This window comes from Perca fluviatilis, chromosome 1, assembly GCF_010015445.1.
Source record: "Perca fluviatilis chromosome 1, GENO_Pfluv_1.0, whole genome shotgun sequence".
NCBI lineage: Eukaryota > Metazoa > Chordata > Actinopteri > Perciformes > Percidae > Perca > Perca fluviatilis.
The window spans coordinates 4,851,229-4,877,393 of record NC_053112.1 but is presented as its reverse complement, the minus strand read 5'-3'; the positions used below and the strand labels follow the sequence as shown (position 1 = coordinate 4,877,393).

The 26,165-nt window shown below is 40.1% G+C and overlaps 1 protein-coding gene across 1 annotated transcript in view; it reads right to left on the bottom strand.

Moving 5' to 3' along the window:
* The window catches only part of LOC120563657, an 82,785-nt gene extending 62,077 nt beyond the window's left edge, over nucleotides 1–20,708 (bottom strand). Inside the window, exons 1-8 of the mRNA XM_039807998.1 lie at nucleotides 20,645–20,708; nucleotides 18,455–18,531; nucleotides 15,001–15,053; nucleotides 11,456–11,581; nucleotides 11,291–11,344; nucleotides 9,162–10,920; nucleotides 8,871–9,044; nucleotides 5,298–5,471 (exon numbers count right to left, since the gene is read on the bottom strand). Of these exons, the coding sequence (XP_039663932.1) occupies nucleotides 5,298–5,471; nucleotides 8,871–9,044; nucleotides 9,162–10,920; nucleotides 11,291–11,344; nucleotides 11,456–11,581; nucleotides 15,001–15,025 (2,312 nt within the window). The 5' untranslated portion in view covers nucleotides 15,026–15,053; nucleotides 18,455–18,531; nucleotides 20,645–20,708. The remainder of the gene's footprint in view (nucleotides 1–5,297; nucleotides 5,472–8,870; nucleotides 9,045–9,161; nucleotides 10,921–11,290; nucleotides 11,345–11,455; nucleotides 11,582–15,000; nucleotides 15,054–18,454; nucleotides 18,532–20,644) is intronic.
* Nucleotides 20,709–26,165: the final 5,457 nt, after the last annotated feature.

Below are 26,165 nucleotides of genomic sequence, written 5' to 3'. Positions count from 1 at the left end.
CCAGCGAAGATGAGCAGCAGAGGATGTAGTAGAGCCAAAACTAACAGAAAATTTTCGATCAGTCAAGTATGAACTAAACCAATTCAAAACGGTTCCCTTTAGACCAACATCGAGCTCGAGTCTAGACAAAAGAATATCATGGTCCACCATATCAAAAGCAGAGCTAAGATCTAATAGCATTAAAATCATGGAATCTCCAACATCTGTTGTCAGATAGATGTCATTAAAAACCTTCAACAGTGCAGATTCAGTACTGTGGAGTGCCCGAAAGCCGGATTGAAACTTCTCATATATAGAATGTACACTTAAATAGGAGTGTAATTGATTTAATACAACTTTCTCTAAAATTTTTGAGATAAAAGGCAAATTAGAGATAGGCCTATAGTTATTCAGATCAGAAGGATCGAGATCTGGTTTCTTGATTGATGGAAATACTAAGGCATTTTTGAGAGCAGCTGGAAAGATCCCTAGGCTAATTGATTTATTTACAATAGTAAGTAAACTGTGTCCTAGTGTATCAAAGAGTTCTATTAAACTTTTAGGTGGGATAATGTCCAAAGAGCAAATTGTAGGCCTGAGATGAGTGATTATTTCTTGTAGATAGGAAATAGAAACATCCTCAAATTCATAAAAACCTGTGGAGAATGAAGATAGCATAAACGGAGTGGTTTCAATATCATTATTATTCTGACATTCATCAGTACCTGGCCTTTGATTTTCAATTTTGTTAGAAAAAAATCTAAGAAAGTCATCGCCATTTAGGTGGGAGGGTACTGGATACGCTTTGGTAGGTGGATTTAGAGCAGAATTTATAGTTGAAAATAGTAATTTTGGCTTTTGTCTATATTTTTCAGTTATTTGTGAAAAATATTGACATTTTGCCTTCTTGACTGCATTTTGAAATTTAGATAAAGCATTTCTCAGTGCTACATAATAAACTTGAAATCTATGCTTTCTCCATCTTCGTTCAGCCTGTCTACATAGCCGTCTAAAACTGAATACAGTCTCATTCAACCAAGGCTCAATTTTTTTCTTTAAACATCTAGGTTTAAAAGGAGCAACCGAGTCTAGGATACTTAAACAAGTAGAGTTGAAACAGTTAAAATATTCATCCAAATCAAAATTAGGAAGATGACAATCTAAAATTTCACCATCACAGATGTTTTTATACATGTGAGAAAAGTTAGAGATAGCAGTTGGATTTAGAGACTGAAACCAATGAACTGGCTTATACATTGGAATTGACTCAAGAACCGGAGTTAGAGAAAATGATTGGCTTATGATCAGAGAAATTTAGTTCACTCATTATTATATCAGAGACAGATAGTCCATGTGTTAAAATCAGATCTAATGTGTGGCCCTGAACATGAGATGGGCCATCAACCCATTGATAAAGGTCAAATGATTCCATCAGGTTAACAAATTCCTTTGACAAAGAATCAGTACCACAGCAGATATGAATATTAAAATCACCAAGAATTAAAAGTCTATCATTATTTGTTACAAGTTCACTTAAAAGTTCAGCAAACTCACTAATAAACTCTATTGTGTATTTCGGAGGGCGATATATAAGTGCCACCACAACCGCATTTTCAGCGTTTAATCTAAATAACTGTAATTCAAAGCTTTTAAATGCATTGGTAGGCAATGGCTGACAAGAAAGTTTGTTTTTAAAAACAGAAACTAATCCTCCACCCCGACCCGTAGACCGAGGGGAGTTTAAAAATAGATAGTCCTGAGGTAACAGTTCAGTTAAAGGCGCCAGATCTCCAGGTTTTAGCCAAGTCTCAGTAATTAATAACATATCCAAGTCATTGGAAGCAACAAAATCATTTAAAATAAAAGTCTTATTTACCAGAGATCGGGCATTTATCAAAGCCATCTTAGATAAAACCTGCTCTGGGCTCCGTTTGGGCTGATGATGAACTTGAAGCTGTCGAAGATTGTTAAAGTTAACCCTTCTGCGTCGCATCCGAGGCGAAACATCAATGTATTCATATTCTGGACACAATCTAGATAGTGGATAATCATGATTGTCAAGGTAGAGTGTGTACCATTAAGGCTGCCCTATCATGTTTTGTCGTCATTTGAGTGTACAACATGTGTAATGATCTGACGTTGATCTAGTGAACGATCAATCCTTGCATCCATAGCTTTTGCATGCATTTAAAAGAATTTTATATATCCCACTTGGTTTGTTAGGTTTCAAGAGAGGAAAACTATACAGAAGACATGACAGTGAAGATGACAAGAGCGGGAAAATGTCCAGTGTAATCTCCATACAGGACTCAAACTGTTACACCTCTGAGTCTTCAGTGGAAAGAAAGATGAGAACTGACTGAGTCAAACTCAGAATCAAATGAAAACCTTGTTTACATTTTGAATATGTGTGCATAACAAGATTTGATTTCACATTGACAATGTTTCACTAATGTTTAAAAGCTGTGTGAATGTTTAAGTCAGAGTATTAATAAACTATGAATCATTATTTAGTAAGGCTTATTCAGCACTCTTATGCATTTATCAAGTGTAAGTTAAGGTGCATATGTTCTTAACTTTACAATAAGTCTATCAAAGAGCATTCATAACTGTTTAGTTATGGTATAGTAAGGCTTTTTCAGTATTTTTAAATACTTACTTAATTGTTAGTTAAGGTGCATATGTTCTCTACAATAAGTCTACCAAAGAGCATTAATAACTGTTTAGTTATGGTTTAGTAAGGCTTATTCCGTATTGTTATACATTAATTAAGTGTTAGTTAAGGTGCATATGTTCTCTAATTTACAATAAGTCTACCAAAGAGCATTAATAACTGTTAAGTTATGGTTTACTAAGGCTTGTTCAGTATTGTTAAATACTTAATTAAGTGTTAGTTAATGTGCATATGTTCTCTACTTTACAACAAGTCAAGTCAAGTCATTTTATTTGTATTGCACATTTAAACGAACAAGTTGACCCAAAGTGCTTTACAGGTAGAACAGGGAAGGCAGAAACAGTATGCCTTAAAGATATATAATCACATGTGCGAGGTACCATGAATATAGTTAGGCAAAGGTAGAATTTAAATAATATAACATAGAATAAAACAACAATGGAACAACATTTGTAAATACAAAAATATAAGAAAAAGATTCAGTTCAGTTCATAGCTCTGAATCTTAAAAAAAAGAACAAGTCTACCAAAGAGCATTAATAACTGTTTCGTTATGGTTAGTAAGGCTTTTTCAGTATTGTTATACAGTACAGGCCAAAAGTTTGGACACACCTTCTCATTCAATGCATTTTCTTTATTTTCATGACTATTTACATTGTAGATTCTCACTGAAGGCATCAAAACTATGAATGAACACATATAACAAAAAATTGTGAAATAACTGTAAACATGTCTTATATTTTAGATTCCTCAAAGTAGCCACCCTTTTCTTTTTTGATAGCGCTGCAAACCCTTGGTGTTCTCTCAATGAGCTTCATGAGGTAGTCACCTGAAATGTTTTTCACTTCACAGGTGTGCCTTGTCAGGGTTAATTAGTGGAATTCTTTCCCTTATTAATGGGGTTGGGACCATCAGTTGTGTTGTGCAGAAATCAGGTTGATACACAGCTGACAGCCCTATTGGACAACTGTTAGAATTCATATTATGGCAAGAACCAATCAGCTAAGTGAAGAGAAACGAGTGGCCATCATTACTTTAACAAATGAAGGTCAGTCAGTCCAGAAAATTGCAAAAACTTTGAATGTGTCCCCAAGTGCAGTCGCAAAAACCATCAAGCACTACAACGAAACTGGCTCACATGAGGACCGCCCCAGGAAAGGAAGACCAAGAGTCACCTCTGCTGCTGAGGTTAAGTTCATCCGAGTCATCAGCCTCAGAAATCACAAGTTAACAGCAGCTCAGATTAGAGACCAGATGAATGCCACACAGAGTTCTAGCAGCAGACACATCTCTAGAACAACTGTTAAGAGGAGACTGCGCGAATCAGGCCTTCATGGTCAAATAGCTACTAGGAAACCACTGCTAAGGAGAGGCAACAAGCAGAAGAGATTTGTTTGGGCCAAGAAACACAATGAATGGACATTAGACCAGTGGAAATCTGTGCTTTGGTCTGATGAGTCCAAATTTGAGATCTTTGGTTCCAACCGCCATGTCTTTGTGCGACGCAGAAAAGGTGAACGGATGGATTCTACATGCCTGGTTCCCACCGTGAAGCATGGAGGAGGAGGTGTGATGGTGTGGGGGTGCTTTGCTGGTGACACTGTTGGGGATTTATTCAAAATTGAAGGCATACTGAACCAGCATGGCTACCACATCATCCTGCAGCGACATGCCATCCCATCCGGTTTGCGTTTAGTTGGACCATCATTTATTTTTCAACAGGACAATGACCCCAAACACACCTACAGGCTATGTAAGGGCTATTTGACCAAGAAGGAGAGTGATGGAGTGCTGCACCAGATGACCAGGCCTCCACAGACACCGGACCTGAATCCAATCGAGATATTTTGGGGTGAGCTGGACCACAGAGTGAAGGCAAAAGGGCCAACAAGTGCTAAGCATCTCTGGGAACTCCTTCAAGACTGTTGGAAAACCATTTCAGGTGACTACCTCTTGAAGCTCATCAAGAGAATGTCAAGAGTGTGCAAAGCAGTAATCAGAGCAAAGTGTGGCTACTTTGAAGAAACTAGAATATAAGACATGTTTTTAGTTATTTCACATTTTGTTGTTAAGTACATAAATCCACATGTGTTCATTCATAGTTTTGATGCCTTCAGTGAGAATCTACAATGTAAATAGTCATGAAAATGAAGAAAACGCATTGAATGAGAAGGTGTGTCCAAACTTTTGGCCTGTACTGTATATTTTCATCTCTGTTTGTCTAGTTTAGTTTGTTGCAGAATGTGTTAAGTATAGCTTAGCACAAAGAATAATATTTTGTTAGCTACATGTAACATGTACATCAGACAGACTTGGAGGTGTTGGAGGTAAGGTTTCCTCTTTTAATAGAGCTTTGCTAACAGTTTCCCCCTGCTTCTAGTCTTTGTGCTAAGCTAGGAGCTATCTCTGGACAAAGTTAAAACTGATATCAACTTGAAACATCCAACTCTGAGAAAAACAGAACAATTAAAGATGATAAATGTACACTATCACCACATGATATAAGATATCTGAAGGGAATCTTTCATCTATCTTCACTGTAACATGGAAGAAAAAGTAAATGACTCCCAGTTTAAGTGTCCCAAAGTACACATTACTTGTATTATGAATCACCACAAACATACTGTGCTTCTGGATGTTCTTACCGGAGTCTCTGGAGTTTGCAGTTGGGACTTTTTAGACCGTCAGAGAGCAGCTCCACTCCAGAGTCCAGCAGTTTGTTTCCACTCAAGTCTAAGTCCTCCAGACCAGAAGACTTTGAGCTGAGAACTGATGAAATGTTCTCACAACATCTGTCGGTGAGGTCACAGTTACTTAACCTAAAGTTAAAAACAAAATGACCGTTAACATTTTGCAAACACTTCACTCTGTTCTCTACATTTAGACACAACCGGAGAGCTGCAGAGCTATTGGATTTCTTGAGGTTGAATACTTACGAAGCTTTCTTTGATGCTTTGAGCACTGGCAGCAGCCTCTCAAGGGGTCTCATTTACAAACGTGGCGTACATACAAAATGGGGCTGAAAATGTGCGTATGCCACTTCCCATGCAAAGGTTGTGATTTATAAAAAACAAAGTTGACAGGAGAATATGTGGTTTTGCACGCAAACTCTGACCCATGCGTACGCACATTTTGGAGACGATGGGAATTGGCGACACAGATGGTGAGGTGGTGAACTAAGTCAGACTGTAGAAAGTAAATGTGGGAATAATGATTACTCGTAATATTTTCAAGTATTGATGTCTCACGCACATTTCTTCACTCCATATCATCCACATTGTCATGAAGACTAAATCCAGCAGTGTTATTTGCGCTTGTACTGAGTGATACTTTTTCCATAAACACCTTGTAAAATTTAACTCGTCTTAAATCAAAATTAATTCTTAATATTTAATCGGCGCTGTCTCACTGCCACAGAGTCCGCTACAGAGTGCAAGAGGAGGAGATAGCCTGACTGCATGGAATACAGGATAGCATTTAAATACCCTACCATTAGATAACTGCAGAACACAGTGTAAAAAACTAAATATATTTCTTTAATACTGTGCATATATCATCAAATGTCAAAGTCTGGAAATACAGCCGTTAAGCTCTTGTGCAATCATTGCACTTAATGTCCTCGTTATCGGTCAAACTTTAATACTGTTCGTTGCCTCCCTGATCCCTGGCTGGCTTTCAGCCTACCTGAAACCCAGCTGGCTAGCAGCCTCCCTGAACCCCAGCTGGCTAGCAGCCTCCCTGATTCCCGGCTGGCTAGCATCCTCCCAGATCCCCAGAGGGGTATCGCCTTTGCCTCCGGCCTTCAGAGGGGATTCGCCTTCGCCGCCAGCCTTCGGAGGGGTTTCGTCTTTGTTGACAGCCGCCTGAGAGTCTTTGACGTCCTGTTCGGCCGCCAGAGGGGTTTCGTCTTCATCGACGGCCGCCTGAGAGTCTTCGCCGTCCTGCTCGGCCTCTTGAGGGTCTTCACCTTCGCCGCCGGCCGGCAGAGAGTCCTCGCTGTCTCGCTCAACCTCCAGAGGGGCTTCACCTTTGTCATTGTGGTTGGCCTCCGGAGGGGCGTCGCTGTCCTGCTCGGCATCCAGAGGGGTTCCACCGTCGTTGCTGTCCGCAGACGTGGACCCAGTGCCTAGCTGGCCAGCACTTCGTTCCCCAAGCCCCACGGTCCCCAGTTCCCGGGTTCCCACTATCTTCAGTTCCTTAGCCCATTTTGTTCCTCCGTTCGTCCCTCCTCCGGTCCAGGTCCGCCCTCCCTGGGTTGACTTTTGTTCAGTTTGTTTTGGACGTCTGGGATCCGTCCCTTGGGGAGGCGGGGATTCCTGTTTTGTATTTTACTTATTCTGGATAACTGTGCCTGCTGTTCGCAGGATTCCTTTTTGTTTGGTGTGGACTTTATTTTTGCTTATTAAATCCTCAAACTCTACATTACTCGACTGTCCCTGCATTTGGGTCCTACATTTCCTGTAGCTCGTGACATTCGTGACAAAACCTGCATGAAGAAAAGTGTGTTTGCCTATTATTCTTTTGTCTTCAAATTATATCTCGGGGTGGGGGATACCTCTAGTTGATGCTTTGATTTTGGCAAGGTGGCTACAATCACAAATTGTTGTAAACATATAAATACTGCGGTGACCCCCGTGCGTAATGCTGCATGATGGCACTGCTGGCACTGCAGGAGGACTACGCCAATGGAAGAAACAGGAGTGAAAGAGGCTTCAGGGACCATAACGATGACTGGCTAATGTGCTGATTTAAATTCCCTAAAGCTGAGCTCTTGGATCTCTGTACTGAATTGGGTCCAGTAGAGAGGGCAATGTGCCGGAACCGTGCCATCCTGGTCCAAACACAGGTCCTCGCCACTCTGGGGGCAAACGGCTGTTTCCAGAGAGAAATGACAGACAGCTAAGTGTTTTATATAAATATTATATATAATCTTCAACTTTATCGCTAAGGCTTGTTTGGATATAATATAAAGTTCTGTTAAATCTAATCATAGGTCTGGTATATCGAAGCTGTGCCTGAGTGCCATAATGCCTTCCATTTTGGATGGTGTTATTAATATAGGTAGTCTACAGATCAGGTTAACCTACACTGTGCGAGAACAGGCCAAAATTATAATTCAATTTGCAGCAATTAACCAGCGTCTGAGAGGTTTTTGCTTTTTCCCCACCAGTCATCATGACTGCCAGGCCATTAACATACTGATCGGCATTCATGAGGTGCTTTGCATTGACTATTTATGGTACAGGGCGGAATAAGATGCGGATTCATGTAAGCACACTTGTGGGTAATATATGATTTATAAAGGGAACATTGTTTACAGATGTGCGTACACACGGTTTTATAAATCAGATTTTTGGCGTACGCAAATTTTTTTTTCATTCAACATAAAAAAAGAAATAAAAAGTCATAAAATTTGCAGGTTGCACAAGTGCGAGTAGTTTTAAAAAGTGACTCGCGCCGTCTCAAAAAATGGTCGGTCACAGTCTGGAGTCCTGCCCCTTAAGAACATATCTGGAACGACACGTCGACAATGAAATTATGCGTCGACAAATTTTTATAATCAACGTTGACTAATCGTTGCAGCCCTAGTTGCATGTAGGTGACAGTTTCTTTTGGTTTTATGTTGCTTCATGAAGCTTTGAGGTGTTAAAACAAATTAAACAAATATTAATAATTAGACCTGACTCACACATGTTGAACATCAGAATTGGATCATTTTCAGGGGTAGGGTCAACAGGAGAGTTTTAGCCAGCTGGACACTAATTTAGATGTTAAATGTCCCCACAGTCAGATAATATTATGTATATTTTCATGTCTGTGTGTCCACTTTAGTTTAGTTGCAGAATGTGTTTAGCTTAGCACAAAGAATAGTAGCAGCCCCATTAAAAGTGAAGTATTCCACCTCCAACATGTTGAATCTTGTTAGCTACATGTAACATGTACATCAGACAGACTTGGAGGTGTTGGAGGTGAGTTTTTCTCTTTTGATGGAGCTGTGCTAACAGTTTCCCTCTGCTTATAGTCTTTGTGCTAAGCTAGGAGCTATCTCTGGTTAAAACTGATATCCACCTGAAACATCTGACAATTAAAGATGGTAAACGTACATTATCATTACGAAAATCAAGAAAAGTGAACTACTCCCAGTTTAAGTGTCCCAAAGTCCACATTATTTGTATTATGAATCACCACAAACATACTGTGCATCTGGATGTTCTTACCTGAGTCTCTGAAGTTTGCAGTTGGGACTTTTTAGACCGTCAGAGAGCAGCTCCACTCCAGAGTCCTGAAGATGGTTTCCAGTTAGGTCTAACTCCTCCAGACCAGAAGACTTTGAGCTGAGATATGATGAAATGTTCTCACAACATCTGTAGGTGAGGTTACAGTTACTTAACCTGTAGTTAAAAACAAAATGACTGTTAACATTTTGCAAACACTTCCCTCTGTTCTCTACACTTAAACACAACCGGAGAGCTGCAGAGCTGTTGGGTTTCTCGAGGTTGAATACTTACAAAGCTTTCTTTGATGCTTTGAGCACTGGCAGCAGCCTCTCCAGAACTTCATCTGATCCTTCGTATTTTTTCAGGTCAAAGATATCCAGGTCTTCATTGGAAACGAGCAGCTGAAAGGCCAGAGCTGACCAATGTTCAGGTAAGAGTTTACCAAAATCTCCTGAGCTCTGGTACTTTTGGACTTGCTCTACCAGAGACTGGTCACCCAACTCATTTAAACAGTGGAACAGGTTGATGCTCTTGTCGCTGTTGGAAAGTTTCTTGATCTTCTCGTGAATTAACTTGATTGTCTCCTGGTTGCTCTGTGGACGTCTTCCCTTGAATCCAACTCGTTTCTGAAGAAGCTCCTGATTTTTATCCTGTGACAGACCGAGTAAGAAGCGCAGGAACAAGTCCCATTGTCCATTATCGCTGACCAAAGCCATATCCACTGCTTTCTGGTGGAGAAGGAAGATGGGACGTTCTCCTTTCTCTGATGGCACTTTCGTACTTGTCTGGCTGGAAAGCAGATTTTCTCCGCTATGTAAGAAAGTCTCTAAAACATACAGAGCTGCCAGAAACTCCTGAACACTTAAATGAATGAAGGAGTAAATCTCTTCTTTGTGAAGACCATATTCTTTTCTTATGATCTGTGTACAAACTCCTGAATTAACTGCAGCTTGTTTCAGATCAATTCCACAACTTTTAAACTCGTTTTCATAGAAGAGTATGTTGCCCTTCTGAAGCTGTGCAAATGCCAGCTTTCCCAATTTCATGATCACATCTTTGTCTGTTTCACCTTCCTGATATTCCTTCAGCTTTGTCTGGATGATCAGGAAGTGTGTGTACATTTCAGTCACACTCTTGGGCAACTCAGCTTCTTCTGCTTCTGTTAGGAGACTCTGGAGAGCCGTGGCTGAAATCCAACAGAAGACTGGGATGTGGCACATGATGTACAGACTTCTTTGCGTCTTTGACTGAAGATGATCGCAGATCTTCTGAGCCATTTCCTTGTCACTAACTTTCTTCTGAAAGTACTCCTCCTTCTGTTCATCATTAAAGCCTCGTACCTCGGTCACCCTATGGAAGATCTCAGGAGGAATCTTAGCAGCTGCAGCTGGTCTACTTGTGATCCAGACTGAGGCTTTGTGCAGCAGTTTCCCTGAGATTAAGTTGGTCAGCAGGACGTCTAATGTTGTGGTCTTTGTAACATCGCGGCACATCTCATTGTTGTTGAAGTCCAGAGGTAATTGGCTTTCGTCCAGGCCGTCAAAGATGAACAAAACTCTTGATTTGCTGTATTCTGACTCTTTCAAATCCTTTACTTCATCAAAATAGTGACCAATTAATGTCACAAGACTCCAATCCTTATCTTTTATCAAGTTTAAGTCTCTGAATGTGAATGGAAATATGAAATCAGTAGTTTGGTTGGCTTCTCCTGTTGCCCAGTCGTGAGTGAACTTCTGCACAGCGACAGATTTTCCAATGCCAGCGATTCCCTTCGTCAGAACTCTCTGAGGAGGGTTTTCTTCGTTTGGTAAAGGTTGAAGAATGTCATTGACCTGGATTTTCTCATCCTCACTCGAACTCCTTTTGCATTCCAAGTTAACCACTTCATGTTCACTATTAACCTCCCCACTGCCTCCTTGTCTGATGTAAAGCTCCGTATAGATCTTGTTTAAAGGAGTCGATGATCCATCTTCCTTTGTTCCTTGTGACAGATCCTTTGTTGTATTTTCAAGGAAAGATTTTAACTTGTCTCTGCACCTTTGAATGTTTCCTGGACGATGAATAAAATCATAGTTACATTATTTTCACGTACTCTTCCAAGTTAGCATATCCAGTATGCATGTTTGCTAGGTTTTCACCTAACCTTGACCCTAAATACACTCAGATTAATTTCAGATAATTACACCAACAAGATGCTCAGATGCTGGAAGGCTAACAAGATTTATGTTAGCAAACAAAGAAGATCATGTGAAGTATAAGATGGACAGAGGAAAAACATTTTAGCTTCAACAATGTAATCTCCACAAAACCTAATTCAGAAAATTTGAAAATAATTCAGTCTAGTTATGTTTTAATTGCAGAAGTAAGGTGAAGTTTTTGGTTGTCATTTGATTGTGAAAAATCTGTTACAAACACAATACCTTTGTTTTTGGGAGAAGCAGCTTTCGTCTCGTCTGTCCTGTCAGGAGACGAGGCTGAAACATCAACATGAAACATCAATTAAGAAATGTCGGTGGTTACATTTTAATCTGTATTTAAACATAAATGTATTTTATTTGATTTATAAATTAAGGGGAAACATTTACCATACATGTTGTTGACATTGAGCGTTATATTCCCTCCCACTTGAACATCTTTTAACTGAGGTGTGTTGACGACACTTCCTTCCTGGGCGTTGACTGTTGGTCTTCCTGCTCCCCTCTGAGTTTCAGCTGGTTGAGAATAGACAAAATAATCAGGAACCACAACTCATCAACTCATGAACTGCTATAAAAAGGTGCAGAGATTCTGTTTTGTTAGAGCTGATTTAGCAAAGACCTGAAGGCTTAAGAACAAATAAAGCTTGGTAGAAATGTGATAAACAGGACATAAACATTTAAATTTAAATTGATGAGACAATATCTATTATATAATAACTACAAAAGGAAAAAAAAACTAAAACATTTAAACTCGCCAGTCGCCAAAAGCAGGGGCAGACCGACACTAACACTGGCACACACACCAGACACCAAGTGTAGTGGAAAGTTTTTATATGTCATACTGATGTGTGATATTTCTTTAATATTTTATCCATTACTCCATGTTTTTTTGTATTCTCATAATTTTATATATATTAACTTTATACTATACAATATTTACTCTGTTTTCTATATAATATAATATATCAGTTATAAAGATTTAGTATAGTAATCTATTATTCTAAAAAATTGATCATAGCTTCTCCTGTATCTGTCATGCAAGCCTATGCGGCCCCCTCTGTCTCCCCCATACACACTCTACATGAAGCAGAGGGCTGAGGAGGTTTTCCGCAACTCGAGGAAGCCTACCACAGAAAGCCTCAAAGCTCAGCTCTACATGAGAATATGATTTCCGCAACTCGAGGAAGCCTTCCACAAAAAGCTCAAGACTCAGCAGTAAAAGAAGCAGTGTCAGCAGGAAAACGGTCCCTCCCATCTCATGCTCAGCTATAAAAACCCTGAAGTTTCTTTGTTCACTGACACACTTTCTCAGATTGCTTGTCAGTCTGTTAAACTGTCTCCTTCTTTTGCAAAAGAATAAAGAAAATAACTTAGAGAACTCCAGCGTGTCAGACAAACTTATTTTCCAGCTTCATCACCGAACACCAGAGAGATTTTCCACAACACAAGTAATTTCTGTTTACTGATAGCTAGCGTTTACCTCTAATTAATTAGCTAGTAAGTGGCAATTTTTGGCAGCCAGCCTTCCAAAAGAAAGCACAATGAAATTAAATGTTAACCGATCATTAACCGCTGACCGACAAGCAGGAAACGGAGTCTCCACTTTCCTGAAACTGCTTTCGGGACACAAGACCACAGCAGCCGAAATGTTTGGTAATATTTAAAAATGGTTCCAAGTTAAAAGTCAAAATGAGAAGCAGAGCTGTCAGCTGAAGTATAAGGTGGTGAGGGAGGCTGACGGACAGTTTTCTGCTTCTAATCTCTACTCAGATGTTTACAAGTTGCTTTTAGGTTTGAGGGAGGACAAACAATCTAAGATGGGTATCATGTACAGTGCCTTGCGAAAGTATTCGGCCCCCTTGAACGTTTCGACCTTTTGCCACATTTCAGGCCTCAAACATAAAGATATAAAACTGTAATTTTTTGTGAAGAATCAACAACAAGTGGGTCCCAATTATGAAGTGGAACGAAATTCATTGGCTATTTCAAACTTTTTTAACAAATAAAAAACTGAAAAAGTGGGCGTGCAAAATTATTCAGCCCCTTTACTTTCAGTGCAGCAAACTCTCTCCAGAAGTTCAGTGAGGATCTCTGAATGATCCAATGTTGACCTAAATGACTAATGATGATAAATAGAATCCAGCTGTGTGTAATCAAGTCTCCGTATAAATGCACCTGCTCTGTGATAGTCTCAGAGGTCCGTGTAAAGCGCAGAGAGCATCATGAAGAACAAGGAACACATCAGGCAGGTCCGAGATACTGTTGTGGAGAAGTTTAAAGCCGGATTTGGATACAAAAAGATTTCCCAAGCTTTAAACATCCCAAGGAGCACTGTGCAAGCGATAATATTGAAATGGAAGGAGTATCAGACCACTACAAATCTACGAAGACCGCCGTCCCTCTAAACTTTCAGCTCATACAATGAGAAGACTGATCAGAGATGCAGCTAAGAGGCCCATGATCACTCTGGATGAACTGCAGAGATCTACAGCTGAGGTGGGAGACTCTGTCCATAGGACAACAATCAGTCGTATACTGCACAAATCTGGCCTTTATGGAAGAGTGGCAAGAAGAAAGCCATTTCTTAAAGATATCCATAAAAGTGTTGTTTAAAGTTTGCCACAAAGCCACCTGGGAGACACACCAAACATGTGGAAGAAGGTGCTGTGGTCAGATGAAACCAAAATCGAACTTTTGGCAACAATGCAAAACGTTATGTTTGGCGTAAAAGCAACACAGCTCATCACCTCTGAACACACCATCCCCACTGTCAAACATGGTGGTGGCAGCATCATGGTTTGGGCCTGCTTTTCTTCAGCAGGGACAGGGAAGATGGTTAAAATTGATGGGAAGATGGATGGAGCCAAATACAGGACCATCCTGGAAGAAAACCTGATGGAGTCTGCAAAAGACCTGAGACTGGGACGGAGATTTGTCTTCCAACAAGACAATGATCCAAAACGTAAAGCAAAATCTACAATGGAATGGTTCACAAATAAACATATCCAGGTGTTAGAATGGCCAAGTCAAAGTCCAGACCTGAATCCAATCGGGAATCTGTGGAAAGAACTGAAAACTGCTGTTCACAAACGCTCTCCATCCAACCTCAATGAGCTCGAGCTTGCGGTTGCAAGGAGGAATGGGCAAAAATGTCAGTCTCCGATGTGCAAAACTGATAGAGACATACCCCAAGCGACTTACAGCTGTGATCGCAGCAAAAGGTGGCGCTACAAAGTATTAACTTAAGGGGGCTGAATAATTTTGCACGCCCAATATTTCAGTTTTTTATTTGTTTAAAAGGTTTGAAATATCCAATAAATTTCGTTCCACTTCATGATTGTGTCCCACTTGTTGTTGATTCTTCACAAAAAATTACAGTTTTATATCTTTATGTTTGAGGCCTGAAATGTGGCAAAAGGTCGAAAAGTTCAAGGGGGCCGAATACTTTCGCAAGGCACTGTATCTTCCCTCTCTCTGTCTGCCAACATTTCCTGTCTCCCCAACTGTAAGTCATCTTTCTCTTAGGATGGCGAAGTCATAACCCGCCCTACTCTGTCTGTGATTGGCTCCTTCTTGTTGCCATCATAGTTTGGGTTGGTTGGATTTAGGCACGAGGAGTCTGAATAGAGTTAGGAGAAGAATATCAAGGTAAGCCAATCAGAGGCAGAGTAAGGTGGTCATGCTTTTGCCATCCTGAGAAAGAAAATATTACCAACTGTATTCTGTCAATTAAAGACTAAACGGCCCAAAATAATCTCTAAGTGTTTCTTTTCTTTCAGACCATTTGGTATTCTCACTGCTGAAGCTCCAGAAAGTAATCTTAAGTGTGAGCCATAACATGGCCGCTGTATGACAGCTGTATTGTGTAACATTGAAGTGTGTATGTTTCATCAGAGGCTGGTGTGTATACAGCCTGTGAGCCATCATCTTACCAAACCGGCTAAAGCAGTTTCCCATTCTGCATTTCTTCACCGAGCTGCTCTCACTGTAGAAGAATAAACATCACACAGGTAAGGAGCTGAAATCAAAAAGTAATTTTATATCATAAAGCATTTCCATACAGTTCTCCTGTGCACCCAGTTATTATTAATAATGAGAAGACAAAGAGCAAGTTAGTCGTTAGACTCGTTCGAGACGAGCTTATAAAGTAGATGTTAGCAGGCGGCAGCAGTGGGCGATGACAAAAAGCTGTGGACAAGTCGGACAGTTTCGGACAGTTTCCAGCTGTTTGAAGCAGCCTTCAGTCTGAACAGGAAGTCACAGAAACACTCACATCCTGTTAGATCTGATTCTGATGTATTTAAATATTATCAGACCCATATATCAGCTCGTACGCAGTCTCCAGTTGTTTTGATGATGACAGAGTAGCCTCTTTAAATGCCCTACATGTGATCTGTTGATGTAGATGATCTGTAGTCTGAAAGTCTTTAGTCTCTCTGACTAATAAACGTCAGCCACACAACATGTGTTCTGTTAACAGAAAGAAGCTTCAAATCAGACAATATCAATCTAGATCTCTCCAGTTCAACAATAAAGTTTTTTATAAACGTCATATTGTTGAGTTGATTCTGAACCAATCAGCTGTTAGATCAGCATACAGAATCATTGGTAAAAAAAATTGATTTCAAGAATTTATTTTAAGTTGAAACAGTGTGATATCACATTTGTTCATCACACTGTTTGACCAATCAGTGTTTTGTAAGGCAAGTTGTATGAAATGCCATTTTATTTAGCAGTAAACAAATAAATAAATAAATACATACATACATGCATACATACATATACAAACATGCCTATTAAATACATCCTAAAATAGATAAATGAGGCAATATTGTAAATACAGAGGAGTCAATATTGTTTAATAGGCAAGGCAGCTTTATTTGTATAGCACATTTCAGCAACAGGGCAATTCAAAGTGCTTTACATAAAACATTAAAGAGCAATAAATAAATAGCTTCTATTTTAAAGTTTTTCAAAGGACTACTTTTAGTCCACCTATTAATTTCCTTTTCTTATATTCAAATGAATGCAGCATGGTTAGTGTTAGAATGTTAAAGCAGTGACTCTTTAACATCTGCATTTTGAAACTCTAAATTCAGCTAGTTGGCTTAGCTTGCTAAAGTTAGTACATAATCCCAGTTAAAATTACATTTTATTCATGTTATTACAACAGCTGCGTTAACTGCCACTCTTTAACAGGTATGATTGTAGTGGCATCAACAGGCCCAGAATAAAGCTGCTCTGTTTTCTTATGGGGAAGGCGGTTGAGACAACTCAGAGGAAACGCTACCTTTGGCGTGGTGCACTGCTAGAAATTGTCGCTCAATGTTCAAATTATTTCAACTTTGACTTCGTTGTCGCTGACCTTTCAAGCATAGGCGGAGTTTGACATTCCAGCCAGGGGGGGCAAAAAAAAAATCATTGTAGCAGCTGAGACCTGGGAACACAGCACGAGCACATATGGACAAAACAAACATGCTAAATAAACATATGTTTATTTTTTAAAGCAGATTTGAAATTACATTGTAACAATTTAACAATTCGTCCTTATGAAATCCAATCGCGGCACGGCTGTGTTGGAGCACAATAGACAGACGGTGACAGAATTCCCCGAAACTTAAATTCAACTAAAATGTAACAGTGAACAATCAGTGTTGGACCTCCAGTCTGTTGAGATGCCTCTCCAAACGCAGAAACCAAGCGCAATCACACCATAAAACATTAAGACACGTTAAGAAAAAAGATCCGTATTTTGCCGTAATCCAATGACATGAAAACAAGTCATCCACAGCGATCAGCAGAGCCACAGACAGAGTCCCGGTGTATCCAGCAAGGCCTCTACTAGCGTCACATTCACCAGCCAGCTCCAAACAGGTGAACGAGGTGAACTTCGCCGTTTAAACAAAGTGGAATAAAACATATAAATGTCCAAATATACACAAAACGCGGAATCAATTAGTAAGCTGACAGCAAATTTATATACATGACATTTAGGAAACCTTTATTGCAACATGGGCACGGTAAGATGTCCCGACTAGTGCAACAGTAATTATCATTTTTTGCGTCCTGCATATGCGTCGACAATGGTCTCAGGTGAGAGCCAGAGCCCTGAAAAAATATAATTTTTACTAAAGCAGTATATGAAATCAGATGTATTACCTATCACCATTTAGTTGTTTTGTGTTATTTATAAAATATCTGGTTATGCCAGAAATAATTATTCCACTCATTTTTGAAACAATGCAATTACCCGTTTCAGCTACCAGGGGGGGCCCCCCGCAAACTCCGTGCATGCTTTCAAGGCGCAACCAAAGCCAGAAGCAATAATGACATATACCTGGCTGCTTTGCCTCTCTGCCTGCAATATGATCTGCACCCTACCTCATGGTTTAAATGCTGATCATGTGTAGGCAGCTTAAGGAGCCCAGAGGGGAGCCAGGCCTGGGAGGGGGTGATAACTGGACCTACATCCATGAATCCCAGTTAGGTTCAGCCTGAAGAGATGATATGAGTTGCCTTTTCGGCCCACTAATATTACTATAGCTTTAAGAGTTGGGTGTATAGAATTATCTGTTGTGACTGCGAGGATAATCGCAGCATCATAAAACTTAATAACCACAAACTAGAGGCCGAAGGCATTCAGAAGATGTCCAGATTATTATTAAATGGATTTAAATGTAGCAGATTTGTCAGCTAAACATTCATTGTGTAAACACTACTCCAGCAGAGTGTAACAAAAATTGTTTTCAAGATTAGTAATGTTGTTTACGTCAAATTCCTCCCCTACTTATGTTATGCAACTAAAAATAGTAACATCAGTTGTTGCCTCCCTTTAGGTGGCAGGAATGAAAACGAGTTATCCTGTGAGTAGGCGTGAGATGAGCCACAGGTATGTGTTAGACCGGTTATAACCCTCCTGATCAAACTGATTAGGGCGTGTCAGCATGTTACCAGTAAGTGAGCTGCACTTAAACAATAAAGATCAATAGATAGGAACAATAAAGACAAGAAGCAATACATAGAGAAAAATAAAAACAACAATCCACATGTAAACATAATGTGAAGCAATGAGAGCCACAGGACACATAAATACAACATTTTGATTGATGTAGGGACAAATGAGTTTTTAAAATGGTTCAGTCTGCCGGATGGTAAGAGCTCATAGTCGGGGTGGAGGATGTAAAACTTTGCATGCTTGTCTGATTACAGACTGCTCATTGATTGGTTGGAGGGAGAGGTTTTCAGTACTCCCTATCAGATGTACCAGACCAGAAAGTTCAGATTTTAGCTGAGCAGAGAGATTACCAAAACACAGAGATATGCCATACCTGAGAATGCTCTCCAACACAGCCTGTTAAATATAATAAAAGTGAGCCATCATCTTACCACGCTGTGATGTCTCTGGATCTTTAGCCCGGCTGAAGTAGTTTCCTATTCTGTATTACTTCATCCAGCTGCTCTCACTGTAGAAGTAAAGAATAAACATCACACAGGACATCTTACAAGTAACTGAAATAAAATACCATGAAGCCTCTTTTTATACTTACAGCCAGTTCTCCTGTGAGCCCAGTTATTATTATTAATAAGTTAGTTATTCCAAATGTATGGAGAGATTCAGAGAACCAATGTTACAACATAGAGAGAAATAAAGCTTATCTTACTATTGTTTCACATTGATTATATTTTAAAGCACATATAAATAACCACAACAGATGATTTTTGTGAAGACAGATGCTCTTTTCTCCTCCTCTGCATTTTATTAATTGCAGCACTAAACAAGGAAGTAGCCTACTCTAGTATAGATTTATGACCATTATAAGACAAATGGGGAACGTCTCTCATTATAAGTAAAGTTAGGAATGGTCTGCGCGAGACTGCGCCACAGTGAAGTTGCTCTGCAAAAGTTGACTCGGGGTCTAATTTGGAGAACGTGCGGGAGATCTCGTCACACCTGTGTGTGTGTGGGGTGGGGGGGTATTTTCTAGAGCTTAGATTGGGCCCAAAAAAATCAAGCCCGACCCTGGCGGGGCCCGTGCACGTTGGGTCCGAGCCCAGCGTGCACATTAACTGTAATTATGAGCCCGATTTCATGTCACCCAATTTTTGAAACCTCTCACTCAAAGTGCAAAACTACCCAGCAAATCTCCAAAACCATAAGCTATTTCTCAGCCTTTCACTCAGTTTTCAATTGCATAAAACACTTTTTTCAAAACACTGCACACAATTCTCTACCTAAGACACAAAATTCTAACAGGAAGTGACCTGCTTTCCTTTTCTAAACACAACCAATCAAATGCTACACTTATTTACCAGGGCACACACACACTCCTCACATGTGCAAACACTACTTGCTTAACTGATCACTAACCAATCACTGTTTTAGTATAGGCCTATAAATAGGTGAAAGGTCAGATTACGTGTTTTGTACAAAATGGATGCCAACAATAGACAGAGAGCAAGGGGAGGAGGAGGGAGAGACAGGGGACGACAACGAGAAAAAATTCAAAGACGAAGAGTTGGAAGAGGAGGAGGCGGAAGAAGAGGACGAGGGCAAAGAAGAGTACAAAGGAGAGCCATCTCTGATGAGATTAGGGCAACAGTTGTTGTTCATGTGATCAACCACGGTTTGACCATGAGAGAGGCTGGACTGAGAGTCCAGTCCAACTTGAGTCGATTTACAGTAGCGTCCATAATTCTAACCTTCAGAAATGAGAACAGGTATGCAACTATCTAATGACTATTTCAGCATTACAGTAATGTACTGTAACATACGTATGACTGCATAGTATTGCATAAACATTTGTAACTCTAAGCCATCCATGTACTGCACTGCATTGAATGAATGAGGTTGGTTATTATGCTGTACTACATTTTTTTTTGTAATATGTTTACAATTCCTATGCCAAACACATACTATGTTTGAATTCTCTACAGAGTGGAAAGGCAAAGACATCATGGAGGACGAGGACGCTTGTTTACAGATGTACAAGAGACTGCAATTATAAATATGGTTCTGGGCAACAATGCAATTAGGATTCGAGAGATAAGAGAGCATATCTTGAATAATGACACCATATTTAACAATATCAATGCTGTAAGCCTGTCGACCATACAACGTATCCTCCAAATGCCTACTTCTTCTGCACTTTATGTAGCATATTGTATTCTGTATTCTTGTACTGTATTGAATGTGAAACTATTTGTTGTCTTGCACGCCTACGCTTTTCTTGGCCAGGTCGCCGTTGCAAATGAGAACCTGTTCTCAACGCCCCACCTGGTTAAATAAAGGTTAAATAAATAAAATAAAAAAGACAGCCCGACTAAAGCTGTTTCCTGTTTAACATTCCTTCACCCAGCCTTTCTCACTGTAGACGTAAAGAATAAACATGGCACAGGAAATGTTGCAAGGAGCTGAAATAAAAGTGATTTTATATCATAAAGCCTCTTTCTACCCAGTTGTCCTGTGAGCCCAGTTATTAAAGAAAGGGAAAAAAGCGCAAATGAGTTAATATTATTATTAATTAATTAATATTACATTTACAGTTCACGTAAAAGGAGCCGAAAACAAAGTCAAACCTTGTGAGTTGCTTCCTGTTTTAAGCTCAACTGCCACCCAGCCTGTCTTCATGAGAAAGCAGAAGTGATTCTGCTTCATGTTAACATCTACACACTATCTCATCAGTGTGGACAAATCTGCATTTCATTTCTTTCAAAATAAAACACTGTCACAAATAAAAAGTGTTGCAGTGCATGTCAAATATATATAATTCATAGGAGCCATGTTATATTTGTTTATAGTTGTTTGTTTATAGTTTTTTCACCTATTATGTAATGTAGGACGTCACGGGGGTTGGTTGGTCAGATCTAACAGGACTGTCCGACTTGACTGCGGCATAGACCTTTTTCACGGCAGACATGTTGACATGTCATAGTAGGAAAAGCACAGGTGTATTCAAAACCATTACTGATGGCTGCATTCCTCTTAGGAGAGACCCTGGTATTAAACCATTACTGATGGCTGCATTCCACTTAGGAGAGGTCCTGGTATTAAACCATTACTGATGGCCCCATTCCACTTAGGAGAGACCCTGGTATTAAACCATTACTGATGGCCCCATTCCACTTAGGAGAGACCCTGGTATTAAACCATTACTGATGGCCGCATTCCACTTAGGAGAGACCGTGGTATTAAACCATTACTGATGGCCGCATTCCACTTAGGAGAGACCCTGGTATTAAACCATTACTGATGGCCGCATTCCACTTAGGAGAGACCCTGGTATTAAACCATTACTGATGGCTGCATTCCACTTAGGAGAGACCCTGGTATTAAACCATTACTGATGGCCCCATTCCACTTAGGAGAGGTCCTGGTATTAATCCATTACTGATGGCCCCATTCCACTTAGGAGAGACCCTGGTATTAAACCATTACTGATGGCTCCATTCCACTTAGGAGAGACCCTGGTATTAAACCATTACTGATGGCCCCATTCCACTTAGGAGAGGTCCTGGTATTAAACCATTACTGATGGCTGCATTCCACTTAGGAGAGGTCCTGGTATTAAACCATTACTGATGGCCCCATTCCACTTAGGAGAGACCCTGGTATTAAACCATTACTGATGGCCGCATTCCACTTAGGAGAGACCGTGGTATTAAACCATTACTGATGGCCCCATTCCACTTAGGAGAGACCCTGGTATTAAACCATTACTGATGGCCGCATTCCACTTAGGAGAGACCGTGGTATTAAACCATTACTGATGGCCGCATTCCACTTAGGAGAGACCCTGGTATTAAACCATTACTGATGGCTGCATTCCACTTAGGAGAGACCCTGGTATTAAACCATTACTGATGGCCCCATTCCACTTAGGAGAGACCCTGGTATTAAACCATTACTGATGGCTCCATTCCACTTAGGAGAGGTCCTGGTATTAAACCATTACTGATGGCTCCATTCCACTTAGGAGAGGTCCTGGTATTAATCCATTACTGATGGCCCCATTCCACTTAGGAGAGGTCCTGGTATTGGTCATGCTGACTCACTGAAATATCTTACTGGGACACTTGATGGAATTGAGCCATCGTTAAGGTTATCAATTTCAGCTGTGCTTTTCCTACTATGACAAGTCTGCTGTGAAAAAGGTCCATTTTGTCATCGTCCACTGCTGCCGCTTGCTAACGTCCACTTTACAGGCGAGGCCCCAGCTCATCTAGAAAGAGCCTAACATCTTCCCTCTCTCTGCCTGTCCACCCTAAGTTTTTACTTTTTTATTTGACATTTTCAGTAAAACATCACATCCTTTTGGACAATTGTTATTACAATATCTGTCTGAAACATACACACACACAAACACACACACACACACACACACACACACACACACACACACACACACACAGACAGCAACACTTACTTACACATACACAGACAGCAACACTCACACACCACACACACACACACACACACATATATGCACATAGCTACTACACATAATATATTTACATACACATATGACATTATATACTGAATACATACACATTACATACACGTGAACCACACAATCATTTACAGTTTTTGCCTATTGCTTACACACTTTTGCAGAATTTGGCTCATTATGTCAAAACTCTACACACAAGCCAATCAGACATAGCACATGGAGATTAATATCTCACATCTATGACAAAATGAAACACTGCAATCAACTTAAAAAAATGTAACACTCCTTTCTAAAAATGAAATTCTTGCAACAAAACCATACACACAAGCACTATTTGAATTACTCTTTCATATCACCAGCAACACACTGATGGGCTTTATATAAAACACTGCAGTCTTTGTGTTTCTATTTTTAATGTCATTTTCTCAGACTCAGTCTTCTGTAAAACTCAAAATTAGAATTTCTGCAGTAATCAAAGAAGAGGTTTTACAAAAAAAACATTCTTACAGAAATAAAGAAAAATAGAATCACAAATCATTATGGATCCAGCCTTCTGTTCGGATCCGGCCACAAGACCTCGTCAACAACACAGGTGATGTCCTCGCGGGCTGGGCATCGGGGAAAATATCGCCTTGTGTGCCAAATGCACCCCTTGGATTGATCCCACCTCAATATCTCCACATGCCTCTTCCATTGCTTGCAGAAGAGACATGAGGGCGTGTGGTTGCCGATCATATACTTTCCACCGCAGCGCTGAAAATAATTCCTTGATTGCATTTAGAAAGGGGCTGTAAGGGGGCAGGTATACAAGTGTGAAATGGTCATGGTTGTTGAACCAATCTCGGACCAGAGCAGCCCGGTGGAAACTAACATTATCCCAGATGACAACACACCTGCTCTGGTCTGTCCTGCACAACTGCATGTAGTGCATCTAGAAATGCAATGATCTGTCCTGTATTGTAGGGACCTATAGTGGCATGGTGATGTAGGACTCCTTGGAAACTAATCACAGCACACAAGGACAGCCCCGACGCTGGTTTTGGCCAGATTGAAGCCTGTCTCATCCACCAGATGAACTCATGTGGCAGTTCAGCGGCATCAAAATCCAGAACTCTCTGTAACAGAAAATATTGAATAGTGTTACTGTAAACACATTCAGTAACTACAATGTCTATATTTTCACACAAGTAGGGGCTGGGTTGGGTCAGTATAGACAAAAACTACAAGCTACAGGCAGGGCAGGTGGCAGCGTAAACCTTCATTCCCACATCACAATATATAATATGTAAAGTAAAGTGACACATTATCATGGCGCAGATCCTTGACCCTGACACTGTTCCTCTCCAATGGCAGCCTGTACAGCTGCTCCATTCTGAAGTTATGTTTCTGTAGGATGTGACTTAGTGTAGAAATGCTGACGCTGTTGATATTGTTGAATACATTTCTAATTACAATTAAGCATTGTTGCAATTCATGATGTCGGATTGCATTATTTTCTCGCAGCATTTCAATGATGGCAAGCTCTTGTTGTTGAGTGAAGAGCCTTGAAGAGGTCGTCCAACCATTCTGTAGGAAATGCCACCACAAGATAGTTTTGGTTAGGTTCTTTTTCACATACTGTACTTTCAAACTGTACACAGTACTGTAACATCACAATGGGATTCCTTTACATACTTCACAGCACTACCCATTTTTCTATAGTACAGTTAGTACAGTAATACTGTAATATGATACAGAATCATGTGACACATACAGTAGGTACAGTCTGGAGTAGAAACTTGAAGATATACCTGTTCTCCAGTCGGATTGTCCTTATTATCGATGCTACTGTGTAACGACTGAGGTTAGGCTGGACTCTTTGCCCAGCCTCCCTCATGGACAGGCCATGATTTATCACATGGTCCACCCGAGTAGCCCTGATGTCATCTGATACACGGCTTCGCACTGGTCCTCGTCTTTGTCCTCGTCCTCTTCCACGCCCGACTCCTCTCTCTCTTTGTCCTCCTCTTACTGACTCTCATTGCCTCCATGCTTGCAAAGTTCTCAAAATGGCTTACCTGAGGCCTATCTGTAGTACTAAGGCTCAGACCGATTTTTAGGTGTGTATGTAAGTGCCTACAATTGCCAGATGAGTTTTACATTTTGAGTGTTTTCCAAATGATAACAGGAGATTTTGTTTTTTAACAAAGTGTCTAATGTAAGAAAACGTGTAGTTTTTCGCCATAAGTGTGTTACAGAATTGCAAACAAAGTGCAAAGTTGACACTGTGTTTAAGGTATGCTACAAGACGTTTAGGTATTGAGGCTTTGGTCTAATGCTGCGTTCATGGACATCGGAAAAACATTTTTCCGAGTGAAAACGTCATCATTCCCGTAACTTCCTGTTGGGAATCAGAGGTGGGAACCTGGGGCTAGATTTAGCGAACAGAGTTCCCCAGTTGGTGACGCGTTATTGACAACTGATGTTTGATGTAGGCAACTTTGGTTCACTGAACATATTTCAGTGACAATAAACTGTTTATTGTGGACAAACGCCTCTGCCAAGAAACATACACAGACATAACATGTTTCAAATTATTCATAAATAGGCCCATGTATAAACCAACACCTTATCTGTGTCTTTCCCGTTGGTTGTCCTGCAGGTAACACAAACACACACCTGTCCATGTGCTGTTTGGATGCTCGCATAAGAAAACAGCAGCAGATCTTTTGTTATTGTTGCCTTTATGTTTTCACCACCTGATGCTCTCGGCTCTGTCATGCAACTAGTTGTTAGGACAAACGGCAATATAACAGAAGAAGAAGAACATGCATCACGACCATGTGAACAGGCAAAAACTGTAAGCAGATTGTTTTGAACATGTGTTGAGGACTAGTGAACACAGTGAATGTGACGTCAGCGACATCTGCTGGTGACGTGGAGGTAGTGCAGTCAGATGAGGCAGACACACGAGCACAAACTGTTGTTTCCTCAGGAAATGGTTCCAAAAAACACTGAAGCATATAGTTTCCTCAAATGTGGAGATGGAAATGAAAAGGATAATTTAAAGAAAGGAAAGAAATAGTTTTGGAGTGAAAGTAGAAGGTGGCAAAAAAAAGAAGTTATTTGAAAGAAAGTAAAACAAAAAAAAAAGGTTTTCTGGTAAAGATTTCCATGGCAACAGCGAGCTCCACCAATCAGAGACGTGGCTTTTACGCTGAGGATTGTGGGTAGTGTAGTGCTTCTCCGTGATATCGCAAATAAAACACGTAAAACAAGGTGGATTTCTTTTCTATTTTGGATGGTTTACACATTATGGATAATAATCTAAATCCTTATGGAGAAAAATGAACTTCCGGAACCACACGGAAGTGTCTTAAAACAATAGAAATACTACAAAATAAAAGACTTCAAAATTGTGAGCTAAAAATAAAATTTAAAGGGACGAGTGTTTAGTAGGAAATTTATATCCTCTGTATACTCTGGTAGGAAGCCGCTGAGGATTCTGGGATATTTACAGGATGACAGTGATTTTTTTCATTTAGATTTTTTAAAAACACTTTATGTAAACTTAGTATGAATTACAAATATGTGAAATAACGGTAACACATCAGTTATTTTTAAGTAGATGTAAAAATATACAGAACAATTAAAACAAAAAGAAACAAAAC